Source organism: Sardina pilchardus, chromosome 11 (assembly GCF_963854185.1).
Source record: "Sardina pilchardus chromosome 11, fSarPil1.1, whole genome shotgun sequence".
NCBI classification, from domain to species: Eukaryota; Metazoa; Chordata; class Actinopteri; order Clupeiformes; family Clupeidae; genus Sardina; species Sardina pilchardus.
The window spans coordinates 9,053,431-9,070,930 of NC_085004.1; the positions used below are offsets into that span (position 1 = coordinate 9,053,431).

Consider the following 17,500-nt stretch of genomic DNA (forward strand, 5'->3'; position numbering starts at 1 on the left):
TGAGCAAGTGAATGAATGAGTGAATGAGAGTGTGTGTGAGTTAATGAAGTCATGAGGGTATGAGTGATTGAGTGAGCGTACAAGTGAGAGTGAGAGAGTAGGGTAACCTCTGGCCTCAGTAGACAGTTACGAGGCAGAATATGCCCTCTCACAGCAGCTATGATGCAGGATACACTGTTATATGCAATATACTGTAGCACCCCAAAAACCCCTTTTAAAAGTGTATGAGGAGTACTCTGGGTATTCTCACAGTAGTTATGGGGCCGGATATGAAGAGTACTCTGGATACTCAGTAGTTATGGGGCCGGATATGAAGAGTACTCTGGGTATTCTCACAGTAGTTATGGGGCCGGATATGAAGAGTACTCTGGGTATTCTCACAGTGGTTATGGGGCCGGATATGAAGAGTACTCTGGATACTCTCTCAGTAGCTATGGGGTCGGATATGAAGAGTACTCTGGATACTCTCTCAGTAGCTATGGGGCCGGATATGAAGAGTACTCTGGATACTCACTCAGTAGCTATGGGGCCGGATATGAAGAGTACTGGATGTTCTCACAGTAGTTATGAGGCCGGATATGAAGAGTACTCTGGGTATTCTCACAGTAGTTATGGGGCCGGATATGAAGAGTACCCTGGATATTCCGTAGTTATGGGGCCGGATATAAAGTGGGGTGTGCAAACACATGGGTTCTTACAGCAGAGGGAGCGCCGTCAACACACTCCACCGTAAACACACATTTGCTGAAGCGCTCCAAGTCTAAAGAGGAGATGGTGATGTCTGCTGACCCTCCCACAACGCTGATGTTCTCTCTCTCCGTCTCTCTCTCTCTCTCTCTCTCTCTCTCTGTCTCACTCATGTTCAGGCTTATTGTGTCAACTACGCCTCTTTCATCACATCCTCTAGACACCAGAGATGGTTCGTCAACCGTCTGTTCCGAAAAATCTCAGATACAACTAAAAGGAATTGTAATTGAGAAAATATCCATACAAAACAAAACAATTGCTATACACTATGATTCACAAAAAAACCTTTCCAGCTCATGCTAAAGTGCCTCCACCCCTCGGACCATCTATGCCAGGTGGCAAGGGAGCAGGCTCACACACAACTTCAGATTACTAGTGGATCCTCCTGCCTTTAGCCTTTCTCTCACTTACACATACACACACACACACACACACACACACACAGGGGAGAGAGCGAGAGAGAGAGAGAGAGAGAGAGAGAGAGAGAGAGAGAGAGAGAGAGAGACTCGAAGGTCATCACATTCCCCATGGGTGCTCTATGGCAGGACAGTTTGCTGAACCATGCCAAATTACAATTGGTTACAAGCTGCCAGAGAGGCTGGTTGGTATGTCTACCTTTCCCTTTTCAAATGACAGCTTCTGAAGGATGGACTCAAGTAGTCTGTTTTGGTCACCTTGAAAATGTTGCATGGTTTCTGTACCTCCCCACCAAACATCAGTGGTCAAATAAAAGTGTGTGTGTTGTACTTGTGCCTTGTAGTGACCACCAAGTGACCATCTTGACCACAGTCACTGTCTAAATTCCTAAATTCAACGCTGCATCTCACTCGGATGCATCCCCAACGCCCTCATTTGCGTATTGAAGCCGTTACGCAAAATTTATGAATGAAACCTGACGCCTTGCGTTCGGCTTCGTCCTGTTTTTACACGGAAGCACACAAAGTCACGCGGCGACTTCTGCCGTGGTCTCGCGCCCTGGCTGCGTTTAGGAAAGGAATCCCGCTGACCGACGCACGCGACACCTGCGGCTCCTCGCCGCAACCGATCAGCACGAGACCACTTCCACTTTCCCGTCACATGGCCAAGTGTTCCGCGCTGATGGAAGGCGAACCGATATGTTGAAGATCGAGACCACGCAAGAGGTTAAGAGGGACTCTAGCGGGAGATAATCGATGGCTTCCCCTTTTGGATTTGGCTGTACGCACACACACACACACACACACACACACACATGCCTACCTTTGCCCACCTACGTCATTCCATATGACATGAACATGATCAGCAATTAACATGAACCCAGTCAGTTAAGACGAGGTGTCGGGATTCCGAACACCGACAGGTGTAGGTGATGTGACGTGGTGCAGCACAGGCGTTAAAGCATCAAGTCGAATGATCAAATTAATTCCAGCGGACATTGTATAGTGTGTGTGTGTGTGTGTGTGTGTGTGTGTGTGTGTGTGTGTGTGTGTGTGTGTGTGAGAGAGAGAGAGAGAGAGAGAGAGAGAGAGAGAGAGAGAGAGAGAGAGAGAGAGAGAGAGAGAGAGAGGGATAGAGAGAGACAGGCAGACAGACAGACAGAGAGATTTGTGAGATGTGTATGATGTGTGTGTGTGTGTGTGTGTGTGTGTGTGTGTGTGTGTGTGTGTGTGTGTGTGTGTGTGTGTGTCCATCGGGGGTATTCCTAAATGTTTATAAGGGGAACAATGCTGCAGATACGCCCAGCGTGCACGCATCCACATCTCTCGTGTGTATCTCATCCGACTGTAGGAGAAGCCCTCTCGTGCCCGGGTCGGTGAACGGGGAACATGGCCGGGTAGGCTGCGAAACTGATTAAAAATCATGATCACACACACACGCACACACACATACACATCCACATACACATACACACACACACACACACACACACACACACACACACACACACACACACACACACACACACACACACACACACACACATTTACCTTGTAGCATCACCATAGCAATGGCCTGTTAGTGGGAACCCAGGGCAGACTTACCGCAGTCCTCACACAGAATGCTCTCCACCTCCTTCTTCAGGTTCCGCTCGCTGGTGTCCACGGGCGCAAAAGACGCTCGGAATACTAACGGTTCCTCCGTAGGGTCCATGAAAAAGATATACCGGTGGTCTTTTTCCACGAGCACGCACGGAGCCTCGGAGCCGAAATCCCCCACGGTGACGAGCTGCTCGCGTTCCAGTCCGCCGCCGTTCACCGGCCACACATCCAGCACCCTGACGCTCACGCTGTACGGCTCCTGCACGGAGACGTTCTCCGGTAACGCAAGCACCTCGCCTTCGATCACCACCGCCGCCCGGTACGCCTGCTCCTGCGGGGCATCCAAGCTCGGGGCGTAGCACGCGAACGAGAACGAGAGCCCCACGAGCAGCATGGAGAAAAGCGCCAGATCAAGTCTCGTGCTCATGCCGTCTGCCGGGGCTCAGAGGCGGCCGCTCGTGGTGCTGCAGTGCTCTCGGGGCTGACGAGGGGTGGCGCGGGTGACGGAGTCGGGTGACGGTGGCTCGAGACTGTGAATGGGCTCCGGTTGAGGCGCGGGGCGGCAGAGCTCGTGCCATCTGTGTGCGAGCCGCTCTGCTCCATGCAGCCCGCGATGGGGGGAAACACGAGCCACTTAGGAACCGGAAATAGCTCCGGTCAGCGGTGATGCGCGGTTGAAAAAATGTCGTTGCTGCATTCTCCTTCAAATACCGATTCCGAAACGCCAAATTGCATTCATAAATTACGCTGCCTTACCACAACACGGGGCTACCGCAAAACGCCGCAGGTCCCCCGTTATCCAGCCAATGTCATGGCTCCGTCTGGGCGCACTGACTTTCAAACGAGCTTTTCGATATGAAACGATTCAGACTTGGCACAGAGAAAAGAAAACAGCATCGGTAAAAACCCTACCGTGTTAAGGGGTTACGTTCCGCGGTGAGCGTTATCGACGCCCAAGCGAGACGGCACGGGGCGAGCGAGCGGCCGAGGATGCTGCTCAGTACGGCGATGCAACAAGCGCGTCCCCTCCGCTCACGGTCCGCTCTGCCGCCACACACTGCCGGCTTACGTGAGCAAACATCACCTGGCCGGCCGCTGGTTGCTGTCTGTGCGAACTTCCTGCGCAAATGTCCGTGATGTGCCGTCAGAGCAACATACGACGCCTTGTAGGTCACGGAAAGGCTCCAAGAATCCACATCCGCACGAGACCAGTATCCGTCGAAGCGCGCGAATAGAGCAACTCGTGCATTCGCACCAACGTCATTAACGTACAGAACCGATACAATGCAGCGCCTTATAACTTTTGCTTGGGGAAAAAAATCAGTTTCCCGTGAGAGCGCGCTGTGATCCCCAGTAGGATTGGTAGAAATGGTCCAGGCCACGAGCTGCGATGACTAACGCTGCGAAAGTAGCTCAGTCGTCTCGAGCGCTGGACAATCAGCAATGTTTTTTTTTTCTCTTGACGTTATCCTTCTTTCGTTAAAGCACGCGGCTGCATTCCGGTCACATTCGCAGATCTGGCCCCCAAACCGACCAACCAGGCGTCGCCCGTGCGGGAGAGAAACCTTTCAACGCCCTTTCGCTCACGGTGGCGATCGCAACAGGTCCTGCGGGTATCAGATAAGGACAGGAGGACGCCGTCGGTACCGATAGAACGGTGGTGGTGTGTCATAACACTGGCAGTCGGCTGATGAATGAGACGCAGAGAGCGCGCGAGAGAGGGGACCGGGAAATAAGATTTCCTATAACTCCGCACTCGCGCTGTGTGTGTGTGAGTTACAGTCCGACGGCAGTCGCCAAGTGGATAGTGTAAATATTACCAGCATCTTTCCCTTGGCACAAATAAATGCGACGTTTGAGGCAGTGTATGGCTTTATCCGCTGCTGTCGAGCGCCCCCTGCAGGCCGAAGCTGATAATTGTCGCAGATGGTAACAAGAGGGAAGAACGACGGAGAATTTCTTGTCAGTATCACCATTAGCTGGAACCCTCCTACGAAACCTGGGTTGTTAAAGTGGCCTCATAATTACCCTCCTGACAAGTCACGTAACAGTTTTCATTTCCGGGGTTTTATGTCTTGGAGGGTGTGAGGGCGTCCTGAGGCTCCGGTGTGTGTGATGAAGGCCTCGGGAGAGGGGTGGCGCGTGTTATTAGGCAGTTTTCCACAGTCAGTGCAACAGTTCTGCCGTTTAGGGGGAGAACGTAAACGTGTGTAGTCGTTTGTTCATTCAGCACATCATCTTATCCGTCAGTCCACGGCGTTTTGGCTCGCTGCTCGGACGCGGAACTGGCCATGGTGCTGAAGCCGCTGGAATGAACTCTGCCCCTAAAAAGAGTGATTTGGCATGCAGCGCCAACCCTTGAGTTCTGTCCCGGCGTCTCATGATGCATGCGGGGTTAAATCAGCAGGAGAGGGCATACAAAAGAACACACTCTCTTTTACTAACTTCAACATTTCCGATCGCTATAGATTTTTTAGAAAAAAAAAATAATAATAAAGTAGGCCCCTACTCATTAAATAGTACTGTGCAGGAAAAACTAAAACACCCAGAAAACAATTATGATACTCCTATGGAATGAAATTGTTCTGAAAACAAAAGCGTGTGTTCATTGTGCTTGTCAGTTTGTGATAATACACGTGTAATGTGTGTGTGTTGATTGAGCGTTTCCGTGAGTGGGTTTTACTTGTAAATTGTGTTTAATACTTTAAAACACAAAATGAGAGGTGGTCCCTGGAGTGGGGTTTTATTCCTGTTGATTTACATTTCTCTTGTGTCATGTGACCACAGAAGCGCTTAAAGACGGGAGAGCAGGAATACGAAACTGAAACGCTTGTAATGCCAATTCAACTGCAGTGTCTATATTTCCCCCTTTACTCTGCGCACAGCTGCGCAAGTTAGGCGCTGCTTTGACGCACAGAAACACACCTACAATTACGACCAAATTCTCAGACTCGTTCGGTGCAGCAGTCCCTATCATTTCCAACAGCAACCTTCTGTGTCATGTGCAGATCTCGCGAGAGCATTAGCTGTTTCTACTGCGATCTGGGCTGCAGCAGGCTGAGGCACACTGCGAGAAGGTAAAGAGGGGACGCACATCATGGCGGATAGAGACAGTGGCAGTGAGCACGGAGGATTCGCCACGGGCCCCGGTGCCGGCCCGATGCACCCGTCCCGCCTCCAGCACGACACCGAGGAGCTCGCGTCCAAACGCGTTGACATCCAGAACAAGCGCTTCTACCTGGACGTCAAGCAGAACGCCAAAGGCCGCTTCCTGAAGATAGCCGAGGTCGGGGCCGGGGGAAACAAGAGCCGCCTGACTCTCTCCATGTCAGTAGCCGTGGAGTTCCGTGACTACTTAGGGGACTTCATCGAGCATTACGCCCAGCTGGGCCCCAGTAACCCGGAGATGGTGCAGGACGAGCCCAGGCGGGCCCTGAAGAGCGAGTTTCTGGTGCGGGAGAATCGGAAGTATTACATGGATCTGAAAGAGAACCAGAGGGGGCGGTTTCTGAGGATCCGTCAAACCGTGAATCGGGGGCCCGGATTGGGAACTGCACAAGGCCAGACCATCGCGCTTCCAGCCCAGGGACTCATTGAGTTCCGCGACGCGTTGGCTAAACTCATCGACGATTACGGAGTGGACGAGGAGCCTGCCGAGCTACCGGAAGGCACTTCTCTCACGGTGGACAATAAGCGCTTCTTTTTCGACGTTGGCTCGAACAAGTACGGAGTGTTCATGCGCGTCAGCGAGGTGAAGCCGACCTACCGCAACTCCATCACAGTGCCCTGCAAAGTGTGGTCCAAATTCGGCGCGACGTTCTGTAAATACGCGGACGAGATGAAGCGGATCCAAGAACGGAGTCGAGAGAGGAGGGCACGAGAGCTACTACCGGAGGGCCTGCACGGAGACGAAGGAGACGAGGATTGATGGATATAAAAAGGATTCTCAGACCAGACAGAGAGAGACCGCTGAAAAGAAATAAAAAAATAAATATATATATATATAAATATATGAAATAACGAATGACATTTAATCAAACGTTACTGTAAATGTTAAAAGCGCGAGAGAGAATTCCAAGGGATCACCCACAACCTTCACAGACTTGCAGTTACATCCCACCCATCGCCGGATACTACCCACTTACCACCCTACTACAGTAAGCCGCTGCTACCAGTAACATTGGTCTATGAACCGTTTTCTGCTCACAAAAAAATGATAATGGACCGGAGTTTGTCTCTCCCCTGTCAACAGCCAGTTTTCTACACGTACAGGCCATTGCAATGGGTTCCAAAGTGCAAATTCAAGATGTTATAGCGAAAAAAAGAAAAGAAAAAAGAATATATAGATATATATATATATACGTTTTTATGTGTGCTAACATTTGACTCCAGCACAAATTAAATAATATTTAGGAGTTTTATGAAATAAAACTTCAGCCTAGAAGTTTACACAGAGTATATGGTACGCAGATAGTCTACTAAAGCAAGACCGTGACGTCCCTGTGTGTTTGTGCACACAGTGTACAGACTTTGGAGGACGTGTTAACAAGCGTCTATCTGGAAAAAAAAAAGAAACGAGCTAAAGTAAACATGCATTTGAAGAATTAGAGGTACTTTATATTCACTTGTTTGCCATTTTGAATAGACGGCAGGCGAGCGCGTCAGGTCGCAGATGACGTCCCATCACGACCAGTGCGCGACTCCTAATATTGAATATCAGCCCCCAGCACCGTATACCCCCTTGGGAAAATGGAATGACAAAAAGTGCTAACTTAGAAATATGAAATATGATTTTGTGAATCAGATGTATTTAAATTCTGAACATGCCCACGTTTTCTGTGGGAGTATTCTTTTTTTTTCTCTCTCTCTCTCTTTTTGGGGTGGGCGGGAGGGGGGGGGGGGGGGGGGGGGGGTTACACAAGGCAGGAGCTGTCCACCAGTACGAGCTTGAGTCGTGTTCTACGAGAGAAGAATCCACGCGGGCGGCACGTGAGGCCCGCGAGGATCGTCCAAAACAACCCGGTGCCTTATCCCTGCTCCACACGTTTACATGCTCCACGCGCCCCGACGCTCTCCATCACTCGTCTTGCTTCGTCTTCGGCTCACCGCAGACGCGTTACCGCGAACACGCGACTCTTGTGGTGCTCCTGAACGGACTCGTCATTACAAGCCAAACTCAAAAAACACACACGCGACAGAAGTACTCGGCTCTCGTCTCTGTCTCGTCATCTGGAGAAGCCGACGGTGATCTGCGGAGATCAAGCTGCGCAGTGACGTAAACTTGGATAACTTCACCTGGAGGGATGAGGGATGGGGGACTGCTCGTAAAGCTCTGTGTGAAACACAAACACGGAAAAAAAGTCAAAGTTGTACGTGGTTGGTTGTTGTCCCGTTGGTGGGTGTGGATGGGGTGTTGGCGCGTGCAGGGGGGAGGAGGGGTGGTGTTTTTTTTTTTATGGTGCTACTTCCCACGCGCGCTGTGGGGATTTGCCGGTCTTGCTAAAAAAATCACTTTGCTTACCTTTTTGTTTTGTCGATGTGACGTCACTCCACACGTTGTCATATTCCAGCGCATCTTCTCAAAAGGTAACAATGCTAACATTTCAGTATCGCGTGCAATATGGTTGCCTATGTGCCAACCGTGGCATTTTCTGTGTACCGATGGAACCAGTTCTCTCTATAAGACGCATAGGACTGAATTCTCCCTTACGACGGATATGTGAAGCACTTCTTGGCACTTCTTGATATTTTTTTGTTTCAATCACGCAAAAATATACATAGAAAAGATTAACAGATGACAGACCTCTGCGTGGTTTACCGGATCCCCGGTTTGGTGAAGTCGTGCGCCACAGGTTCTGTCTTGGCGCTCGGCTGTGGAGACACGCGGAGCAGAGACGTCCATCTCTCCTTGCGAGTAGCCTAGGCACTGTGTGCGCTATGTCGTGCCTGGTCAGGCGAGTGACGCATCGGCAGAGCCGCGTCCGAGCCCGGAGTAGGCTCTCCACAGGTGGACGTTCCCATGCAGCTCGCTGCTCCGGCGTGTCTGATACATTCTCACTCTCTTGAAGTCCACAGCTACTGGCAGAATGCTTGCCGAAAAGAGAGACTTAATAAGTTATTTTAAAAACATCTTTAACGAATGTTGTGTAAAGAAAACAATTTAAAAACAACAGCAACAAATCTTTAATTTATTTTGACTCCCTCTATAAAAAATATAACCAATGTCAGAGTTGAAGAAAGCAAGATTCCTTTGAACGTTTTTAATTATTATTATTATTATGATTATTATTATTATTATTTAGCTTTGTTCTGCTACTTCTTGTCTGCAACTGTCTCTGTAGTCCTGTTTGAGATTAGGCTTTGTGTGGCATTTAGCTGTGACACAGGCACACACAATATCTTTCACACAATATCTTTCTCTCACCTTCTCCCTTACTCATGCGTACTCATGCACACACACACACTCTCTCTTTCTCTCTCTTTCTCTCTCGCTCTCTTTCTCTCTCCCCTCCCTCTCTCCCACACAACACACACACACACACACACACACACACACCATCATTGGCTGAGTGCTCTCCCTTTGGTCTGGCTAGATGACCTACTGTAATCTCAGATTCAAACTTCAGACTCGTTCTCAGAGACTTCTCTCAGATCTTGTGAGGGAACGGAGTCTAGTAGAGAGCAGATGATTAGGAGATCCAGGTCATGACCCCAGAATATACTAGGACACGAGGACAGAGCTGGCCAGGGTCTGACCCAGGTCTAGGGAGCAACCTTCCATCGCTTGCCTCCATACCTCTCAACATGTGCAATGCCTATGGTTAGCTTTTGTTAACAGGTGCAATGCCTATGGTTAGCTTTTGTCAACATGTGCTATGCCTATGGTTAGCCTTTGTCAGCTAACATGTGCAATACCCAAGGTTAGCTTTTGTTAGCTAACGTGCAATGTTTTGTTAGCTCTTAGTAGCTAAAAAGGGGAGCGTCTGTCCTCTGTCATTCAGTCCGAGGGACGTTGATACTCAGCATGCGTAGGACTTGCGTGTTAGGCTGATGTCCTTAAGTGTGTGTGTGTGTGTGTGTGTAGGCTGGTGAGAGAGATGGAGGGAGAGATATTTAGCTTCCGTTCACTGTCCCTGTGATCCTCCGATCTCTCTGGAGGTCTCTCTCGACTTGTCCAGCTCTCTTGCCGTGTGAAGCGAACAGCTCTAGGAAACGGAAACTGGAAACCATCCCTGACTCCCAGACTGCTCTGTGACTGGCTTTATCTGCAGACCGCAGTAGCAGAGGTGGAGGGGGGTGGCCCTTAGAACACACACTCGAGAGGAAAAAAAAAGACAAACACACATGAAAAACACAACATACAGTACGCTTGTACTGAAATGCCTCTTAAATGCTCAGAAACATACGCACATGTTTTACTTTCTAAGTGTGATTCTTTAAAAACAGACTAATCGTTCATCCTTAAGGTGCTGAAATGGCACTAAAACAGCTCTTTCATAGTGTGTGTGAGTGAGTGTGTGTGTGAGTGTGTGTGCGTGTGTGTGTGAGAGAGAGAGAGAACGAGCGTAAGCTACTGAAACAGTACTAAAACAGATGTCTCAGTGGGTATGCGTGTGTGTGTGTGTGTGTGTGTGTGTGTGTGTGTGTGTGTGTGTGTGTGTGTGTGTGTAAGGGGGAGAGAGAGAGAGCTACTGAAACAGCACTAAAACAGCTGTCTTAGTGCATACTGCCTGGCTTGGAGGCAATGCACAGAGGAGACCAATCAACTCTCATGTTATGATTGTTTCCTTAGCAACGACCTCTGCCCTTGGCTAGGTGGGCCTCTATAGCCAGAGGTGTCCGTGCCCTCCCGCCGTAGGATCGTGCTGAGAGGTGGTGCTTGGGCTGGGACATCTCGTAAGGCCGCACTTTTTCTTTTTAGCGTTAAGAAACTCCCCAGCTAGAGGTGCTCCCTCTGGTCCGACCTGCCATCAGAAGTCTGTGTGCACACGTGGATGCACACTTCATACTGTACCAGTGATGACCTGACCTGAGGGGAAAAAAACAAAAAAAACATCTCAAAATCATGTAAACAGCCCATCAAATCAACAGAACACCCACGAGAGCAAAAAAAAAGTATAAAAAAGATGAAACAAACAAAAAAAAAGTTAAATTTTAAAGACATATATTTTTGTGCTTGTATTTGTGTGTGTGTGTGTTTGTTTGTGTGTGTGAGTGTGAGTCATTTAGGAAGATTCCATTTCGGTTTACAAAGAAAAAATCATCCACAAAAAAAGAAAAAAATTAAAAATCGATGTGTTCTGGAAAACTGGTCCAGACCCATTCTAAAGGGGTCTAAAACTGGTCTAGACCCATTCTAAAGGGAGCCACGGACAAGTGACATACTGTCTGTTGGTGCTCAAACACACCTGTTCCACTGTTTGTGATGAGCAAATGGTTTGGTGAGGTGTGTGTGTGTGTATGTGTGAGACAGTTGAAGACACACTAACAGATTGTACAGGCCACATCTCCTCCTGCTCCCTGTGATGGGAGATGGGCAGTTCTGACATGCAGTACTTCCATGGCCTCGTCCGTGCCAGCTTTTAAAGGCAGGGGACTGGGATGTGTTGTAGCATGGGATCCATGAAAGTCAGTGATTATAACATGAGTGTGTGTGTGTGTGTGTGTGTGTGTGTGTGTGTGTGTGTGTGTGTGTGTGTGTGTGTGTTTGTGTGTGTGTTGGGCGGGAGGGGCGGGTGGTTTCAGTCTCATGAGGCAGAGGTCTACTGCACTAGGACACCTCACACATATCCTGTGCTCATTTTCTTTTTAAACCCAGACAAATGTGTTGTACTTTAAAAAAAAAATCTATCTATAAATATAAAAAAAATATATATATATAAATATATATATATATATATATAGATATATATATACATATATATGACCTGTGGTGTGTGTGTATATATGGTTTGTTACATATGATGCTCCCCTTTATGGAAAAAAAGATAACACATAGATATATCTCTCTATATAAATATAAATATATAAATACATACAGGAAAAGCATATTGCTGTTTCTTTTTTTTTTTCTTTGAATTTTGTACTTAACAGAAGCATTGAATCAAATGGATGAATACTTGCACTTTAAATGTATTAAGATAAGTAAAAAAAATCTGCATATTATTTTTGATAGGAGAATCTCACATTCAAAGAAATATGAAATTACTTTCCAGGCTTTGTGACAATTTGCTGTCGGGCAGAAATGTATCAAGCTCTTCTTACTTCCTGAAGTCTATTTTGTGTGTGTTGGAGACGGTTACCTGAACTCAACTGCATGGTGAAGCAGTAGTGAAGACTCTTCTTTTCTCTAGTTGGTTTGAAAAAAACAAAACAAACAAAACAAATAAAAAAAAATACAAACTTGTCTGATGATTAAAACAACTGTGATCAACAAACTCATGCATCTATGTTTAACTTCTCTCACTATTCTAGAGTGTTTTCTTTTCTTTTTTGCCTTTCCTTATGACATGAATATGGTGCTTCAATTGGCTTAGAATTCCTCCAAACTTTACTCTTTATCATCATAGCCATCATCACCATCACCATAACTACCATCGTCGTCGACAGGATAAGCCGTATCTTAATGTTTTTTCTCCATTCCTTGCTGTTTGTGTATACTCACCTCTTTATGAAGTTTCTGTTGTTGGTAAACAGTGTGTTTTGTACAGGTATAATGTTTTCTGAGTTGGAGAGCCTCTTTTCGTCTGAAAATGACTAATTGCAATAAAACATTCATTCCTCCCTGAGCTGCGTGGTTTCCATGGTTTCCGTCGTGTCCTGTCGTGTCTAGTAGGCGTCTCATCACTGTGAGGTCATTTGGAGAGCAGGAGCTACACAAGTTTCAGACACTTTGCCCTCTGACCTTTGCTCATCATTCCATGCATGGACTATTGATGCATGGCCTATTGATTACTTGACTTAATCAGACTTAATCATAACCAAGCGCAGCGTTTAGAGCCCCTTGCTACCAAGTCAATTAGTCAGTATGCTCAACCCATGGACCCCATTAATAATGAACCACGAGAGAGGAAACGCACTGAAGTTCCAACATCTAGAATGCCTCAACCATGAAGTCAATTAGTTGCCAAGATATTTGTGAAGACATATTACATCAAAAGTAGATGCATGGTATAACTAATGACGTACTACTGTTAATGAGTGACCATATGATTAATTGTAGGTAATGCAACTCTACTATTAAACCTTCTCTAAACATGCAAGGCTTGTTAAAAAGAGCTTTATTACCTAGAGTTTCATAAACTATATAAGAAGCACATCATTTACCGTCCTCATCTTCCAACTTCATTCAGACTCAAGTGATCTGGTGGAAACCATACTGTAGGTGTTAAGTGAGGTATGTAGCTTCCATAGGTGTTATAAGTTATGTATGTAGCTTCCATAGGTGTTTTATGTTATGTATGTAGCTACATAGGTGTTATAAGTTATGTATGTAGCTTCCATAGGTGTTATGGTAAGTTATGTATGTAGCTTCCATAGGTGTTATAAGTTATGTATATAGGTGTTATGTTATAGGTGTTATAGCTTCCATCAGACAAACAACATTTCCCCAGAACTCAAATTCAACAGAGGGTATCGGCATTGGGTTGTTCAATCTTTAAACATGGACTGGTATTTGGAACATAGTTTTGGGTTTCTATTTTATACCCTTTATAATAGTTTTTTATTTTTCTATTTTAAATTTCAATTTGATCAGAATGTATCCAGTACATTATAAATAGCTTTAGGTATAATGATGTCATTGATGTTTCCTCCATCCTATGCTGGGTATACGGTAAAGAAAACTCTGCCCAACTTCACTGTGGTAATTCAAACAAGTGTTGTTTTTTTTATATACATAATAATGATTTTGGTTGCAAGTAGATATTAAGCAAGACACACAGACATGTCTGTGTTTATGAATGCAAAAGGTGTCTGCTTTAAGGGGTTGTGTGGTGTTGTGGTCTATGAAGGCTGAAGTCACACATGCTTTCCCCCAGACAATGGCATTTGTTCACAGTGAAGGCACCACACACACTCCACATACACTCCCTGGAGTTATCTGCGATTATACTGTATATCATGACATCAGGGGCGAAACGGATCGGGTCCAGAGGGATGGACCCAGACCAGCTCGTGAACTACTGTACCACCCGCTCCCTTGGCGTCGTTCCAAACAACGCGTCAATCATATAGGCGCTCTCCGTGGTCCTGAAAAAACGCTTAATTATAAGGGCAGGTCTGGTGACGCACACTTAATCTGTAGACATGGATGTTTGTCACAAACCAACACAGCTTTGGTTAGATTGGAACAGCAAAGGAAAACATGTCAAGGAAGGCTAGTGTCACTATTACTCAATAAGAACAATATTGTCTTATCTTTAATGTGAGTCCCTATATCCTGATAAATAGCAACAATCCATTTTCCGAAAAACGACCAGTGATTTTTATAGTATCAACTGGGTTTCATTAGCCTACATTTGTGTTTAGAATCATGCAGGATAATGGTATTTGAAGGCTTGCAACATTCAGGCTATGGACACATGGTATTGATTAGGCTAATTAAGACAACGGGTAAGGTAAAATCCCTTTCACTTAAGAATTTGACTGCAGGTTAAACTGGAAATGAAATGCAGACCAATCACATTTATTTTAAAAAAGGACTTTATGAAGCACTTTTACTTGTCACCAGCAAAGGCGCTTTTCATCTGTTGTGTCCTAACATGTAACAAATAGCCATGACCAATGAAATAAAAACATTTGTTTCCAGAGTAAACGTGACAAGAAAGTGCCCAGAAAAAGAGAGCGCGCAATCACGGAGTTAGATCACTTCAGCCAAACTCCCCGTGTTAAAGCGAGATTAAACATAGACGGATAATCACAGTCTCTAGTACAACAGCGTTTGCTTGCTACCCTAAATACCGGGGAAAGTCATATCAGCACAACAGCCAGGGCGGGGAGGCGTAATACAAGAGAATAAGAAAAGCCGTTACTAAGAATGTATATAAAAAGCACTTCTAATTTCACCCCAGATCTCTCGCAATCTGCAGGGGGGAGAAAAAAAGCTCACTTCGCGTCTATGGTGCCACGTGTCCTAACCAAGCCAAGCAGCACGTGTGTCCTACGAGGGTTAGTGGCGCGAGGGGGCAGGGAAGGCGTCCGTGTCCCGGTGGAAGACTCCAGAACAGTAGTACCGTTTAACGGCCAGCGCCGTGGGCTCCAGGCTCGGATGACGCCCCGCTGTCCCTCTCTAAGGATGCTAATGATTGGTCATTTTCTCCGACGGCTACATTGATCTGGACTACTGTTAAGCTTCAAGAGGAGAGAGCGTGGGGGCAGTCCCGCTGCGTTTCCTGTTAGATATTTTTCACTTTTTAAATAACATATTACAATGTTACAGTGACAAGACGGATTCCATTGGAGAGCTAAACCGTGGGTCATTCTATGGAGGCAGAGAGGTGAGGGTATATGTAGTCCATTACAACAGCCATACAGAAGGTAGTCCATTTCAGCATTGAGCTTGTGGGAGATGCAGTCCTTTTCACAGATGATTGGTAATGTAGTCCATTCCAGTAGCCAGGCTGTAGGAGGTGTAGTCCTTAATCAGGTGGTGGTAGTCTGATCAATCACAGGAGACAGCAGCTCCTGTGGCCACCCACAGCAGAACCCTCTCCATCAACACAACAGAACCCTTCGCTCTTCCACACCGCCATACATTCTACGTTCTCTCTCTCATCTTTGTCACATGTTCATCTTCCTTTATTTCCCTCTCAGACGCTCAAACTCATACGAATATGGAGACATACATTGTCACGCAGCCTCACACACACACACCTCATCCCACTTCCATAAAATACTTTGCATTTCCTCAACCCCTCCACAGTCTTCACATACAGCGTGCATAAAACATAGAATAGGTCATTACGCAGTCCTATACATCCCATAATAGTGTCGCTCAAGCAGTACACCCTTACTGCTGGAGGACCATACTGTCCCATCATGCAGCATTCTGGCCCATAGTAACGGTGTGGTGTTGAGAATCTCAGATAGCTCAGCAACTCCTCTCTCCCCATAGAGCTGCAACTCCCCAAACAAACAAACAGACAAACAATAAATAAAAAGAATAAATAAACTATTATGGTCAGTCAAGAGTTCAGGCTCTCTCTCTCTTATTGTGAGAGTTAAAAGTCCACAGAAACTACGGACTGTGTGTGCAATTCTCTGTGTGGTTCTACATGTTACATGGGGCAGTCTTTATGTGTGTGCGTGTGTCTGTGTGTGTGCATGTGTGTATGTGTGCATGTTTGTGTATGTTTGTGTATGTATGTATACAGTATATGAGTGTGTGTTTGTATTTGAGTGTTTCTCTGTTGGGATATGTATGTTTTGTGTGTGTGTTTGTGTGGTTATGTGTGAGTCTTGGTTTGTGTTGCTTTGTCAGATGGGCTGAACTCTTGTGGGAAACCACACCCACACACCATACGCCACACCCTTTCTGATATAAACCACACTCTGGTGGCATCAGTAGGCCTACCACCAACAATTTCACATCTATGATGTCACCCAGGCGTGATGTCACTGTGACGTGGAATCGTCGTGGTTGCCGTGGTTTCTCTGCTGACGATCTGCCCCGTCCTCTCCTAGGATTTCACTTCCTGTTTTGCATTTGGCACAGAATAAGATGCTAGTGGCAACACTGCAGTTGCCAGGGCAACAGCTATAATACTTATGGTATGGCAGCACTAAGCCCACGCACCAAGGACTTAAGGAGCTATCTATGCTACATTTGTTTAGTTTTTGCTTTTTTGTGTTCTGTTTTTTTTCCCTCCACTCCTCTTTTCCACTCCTCCTCTCAAGCGCAGAGGTCAGAGAGCAAAGGTTAAAGGTCAGGTGTGAGTGAGTGGTGTGTCTGTGCGTGTGTTTTACGTCTGTCTATGTAGTACAGCATTTATGTTTGGGATTTGTTAACGACATTTGCCTTGCACTGAACATGGATGATGGATGTGTGGGTGAGTTTGTGTATGTGTGTGTGTGTGTGTGTGTGTAAAGATGTTCGATGTTCTTGCATGTGTGTGCATGAATACTATTAGTGTTTGTGTGTGTTTGTGTTTGTGTGTGTGTGTGTGTGTGTGAGTAAATGTTCTTGCATGTGTGTGTATGAATACTGTGTGTGTGTGTGTGCGTGTGTGTGTGTGTGTGTTCAGCTCCGAGGTGTCCGAGGCGTGCTCCGTCCATTGACGCCGTGTCCAGGGCTGATGTGCGGGCTGGACTGCGTCTTGCGTAGGATTCCGTCTCGCGCGGCCGCCTCTCCACTCAGCACACACACCTCCAGCCGGTCCAGATCGTCCGTCTCCAGACGCAGCTTGGCCTGCAGCAGCGACGAGTACGTCTCGTAACGACTCCTCTGTGGAGCAGAGTTACAGTCAGACACACACACACACACACACACACACACACACACACTCACTCACACTGCAGCAGCGACGAGTACGTCTCGTAACGACTCCTCTGTGGAGCAGAGTTACAGTCAGACACACACACACACACACACACACTGCAGCAGCGACGAGTACGTCTCGTAACGACTCCTCTGTGGAGCAGAGTTACAGTCAGACACACACACACACACACACACACACACACACACACACTCACTCACACTGCAGCAGCGACGAGTACGTCTCGTAACGACTCCT

General features: G+C 46.8%; 3 protein-coding genes across 4 annotated transcripts in view; 1 reads left to right on the top strand and 2 right to left on the bottom strand.

The window, feature by feature from the left end:
* Positions 1-3,273, bottom strand: part of nrg2b (neuregulin 2b) — a 74,387-nt gene extending 71,114 nt beyond the window's left edge. The window contains exon 1 of the mRNA XM_062549198.1: positions 2,769-3,273. Within this exon, the coding sequence (XP_062405182.1) occupies positions 2,769-3,192 (424 nt within the window). The 5' untranslated portion in view covers positions 3,193-3,273. The remainder of the gene's footprint in view (positions 1-2,768) is intronic.
* Positions 3,274-5,813: 2,540 nt separating this feature from the next.
* On the top strand, positions 5,814-7,626 carry purab (purine-rich element binding protein Ab). The gene has a single exon (XM_062549865.1). It carries the CDS (start codon positions 5,863-5,865, stop codon positions 6,691-6,693), a length of 831 nt encoding a protein of 276 aa, XP_062405849.1. The 5' UTR covers positions 5,814-5,862; the 3' UTR covers positions 6,694-7,626.
* Positions 7,627-14,280: 6,654 nt separating this feature from the next.
* LOC134095467 (PH and SEC7 domain-containing protein 2-like) overlaps positions 14,281-17,500 on the bottom strand; it is a 28,907-nt gene continuing 25,687 nt past the window's right edge. The window contains exon 13 of one of the 2 annotated variants that reach the window (XM_062549024.1): positions 14,281-17,208. In XM_062549024.1, the coding sequence (XP_062405008.1) occupies positions 17,005-17,208 (204 nt within the window). In that variant the 3' untranslated portion in view covers positions 14,281-17,004. The remainder of the gene's footprint in view (positions 17,209-17,500) is intronic. The other variant, XM_062549025.1, reaches the window with a different exon arrangement.

Bases quoted from the DNA above. Each gene is read 5' to 3' on its own strand.
- purab (XM_062549865.1), top strand. From the start codon at position 5,863: ATGGCGGATAGAGACAGTGGCAGTGAGCACGGAGGATTCGCCACGGGC.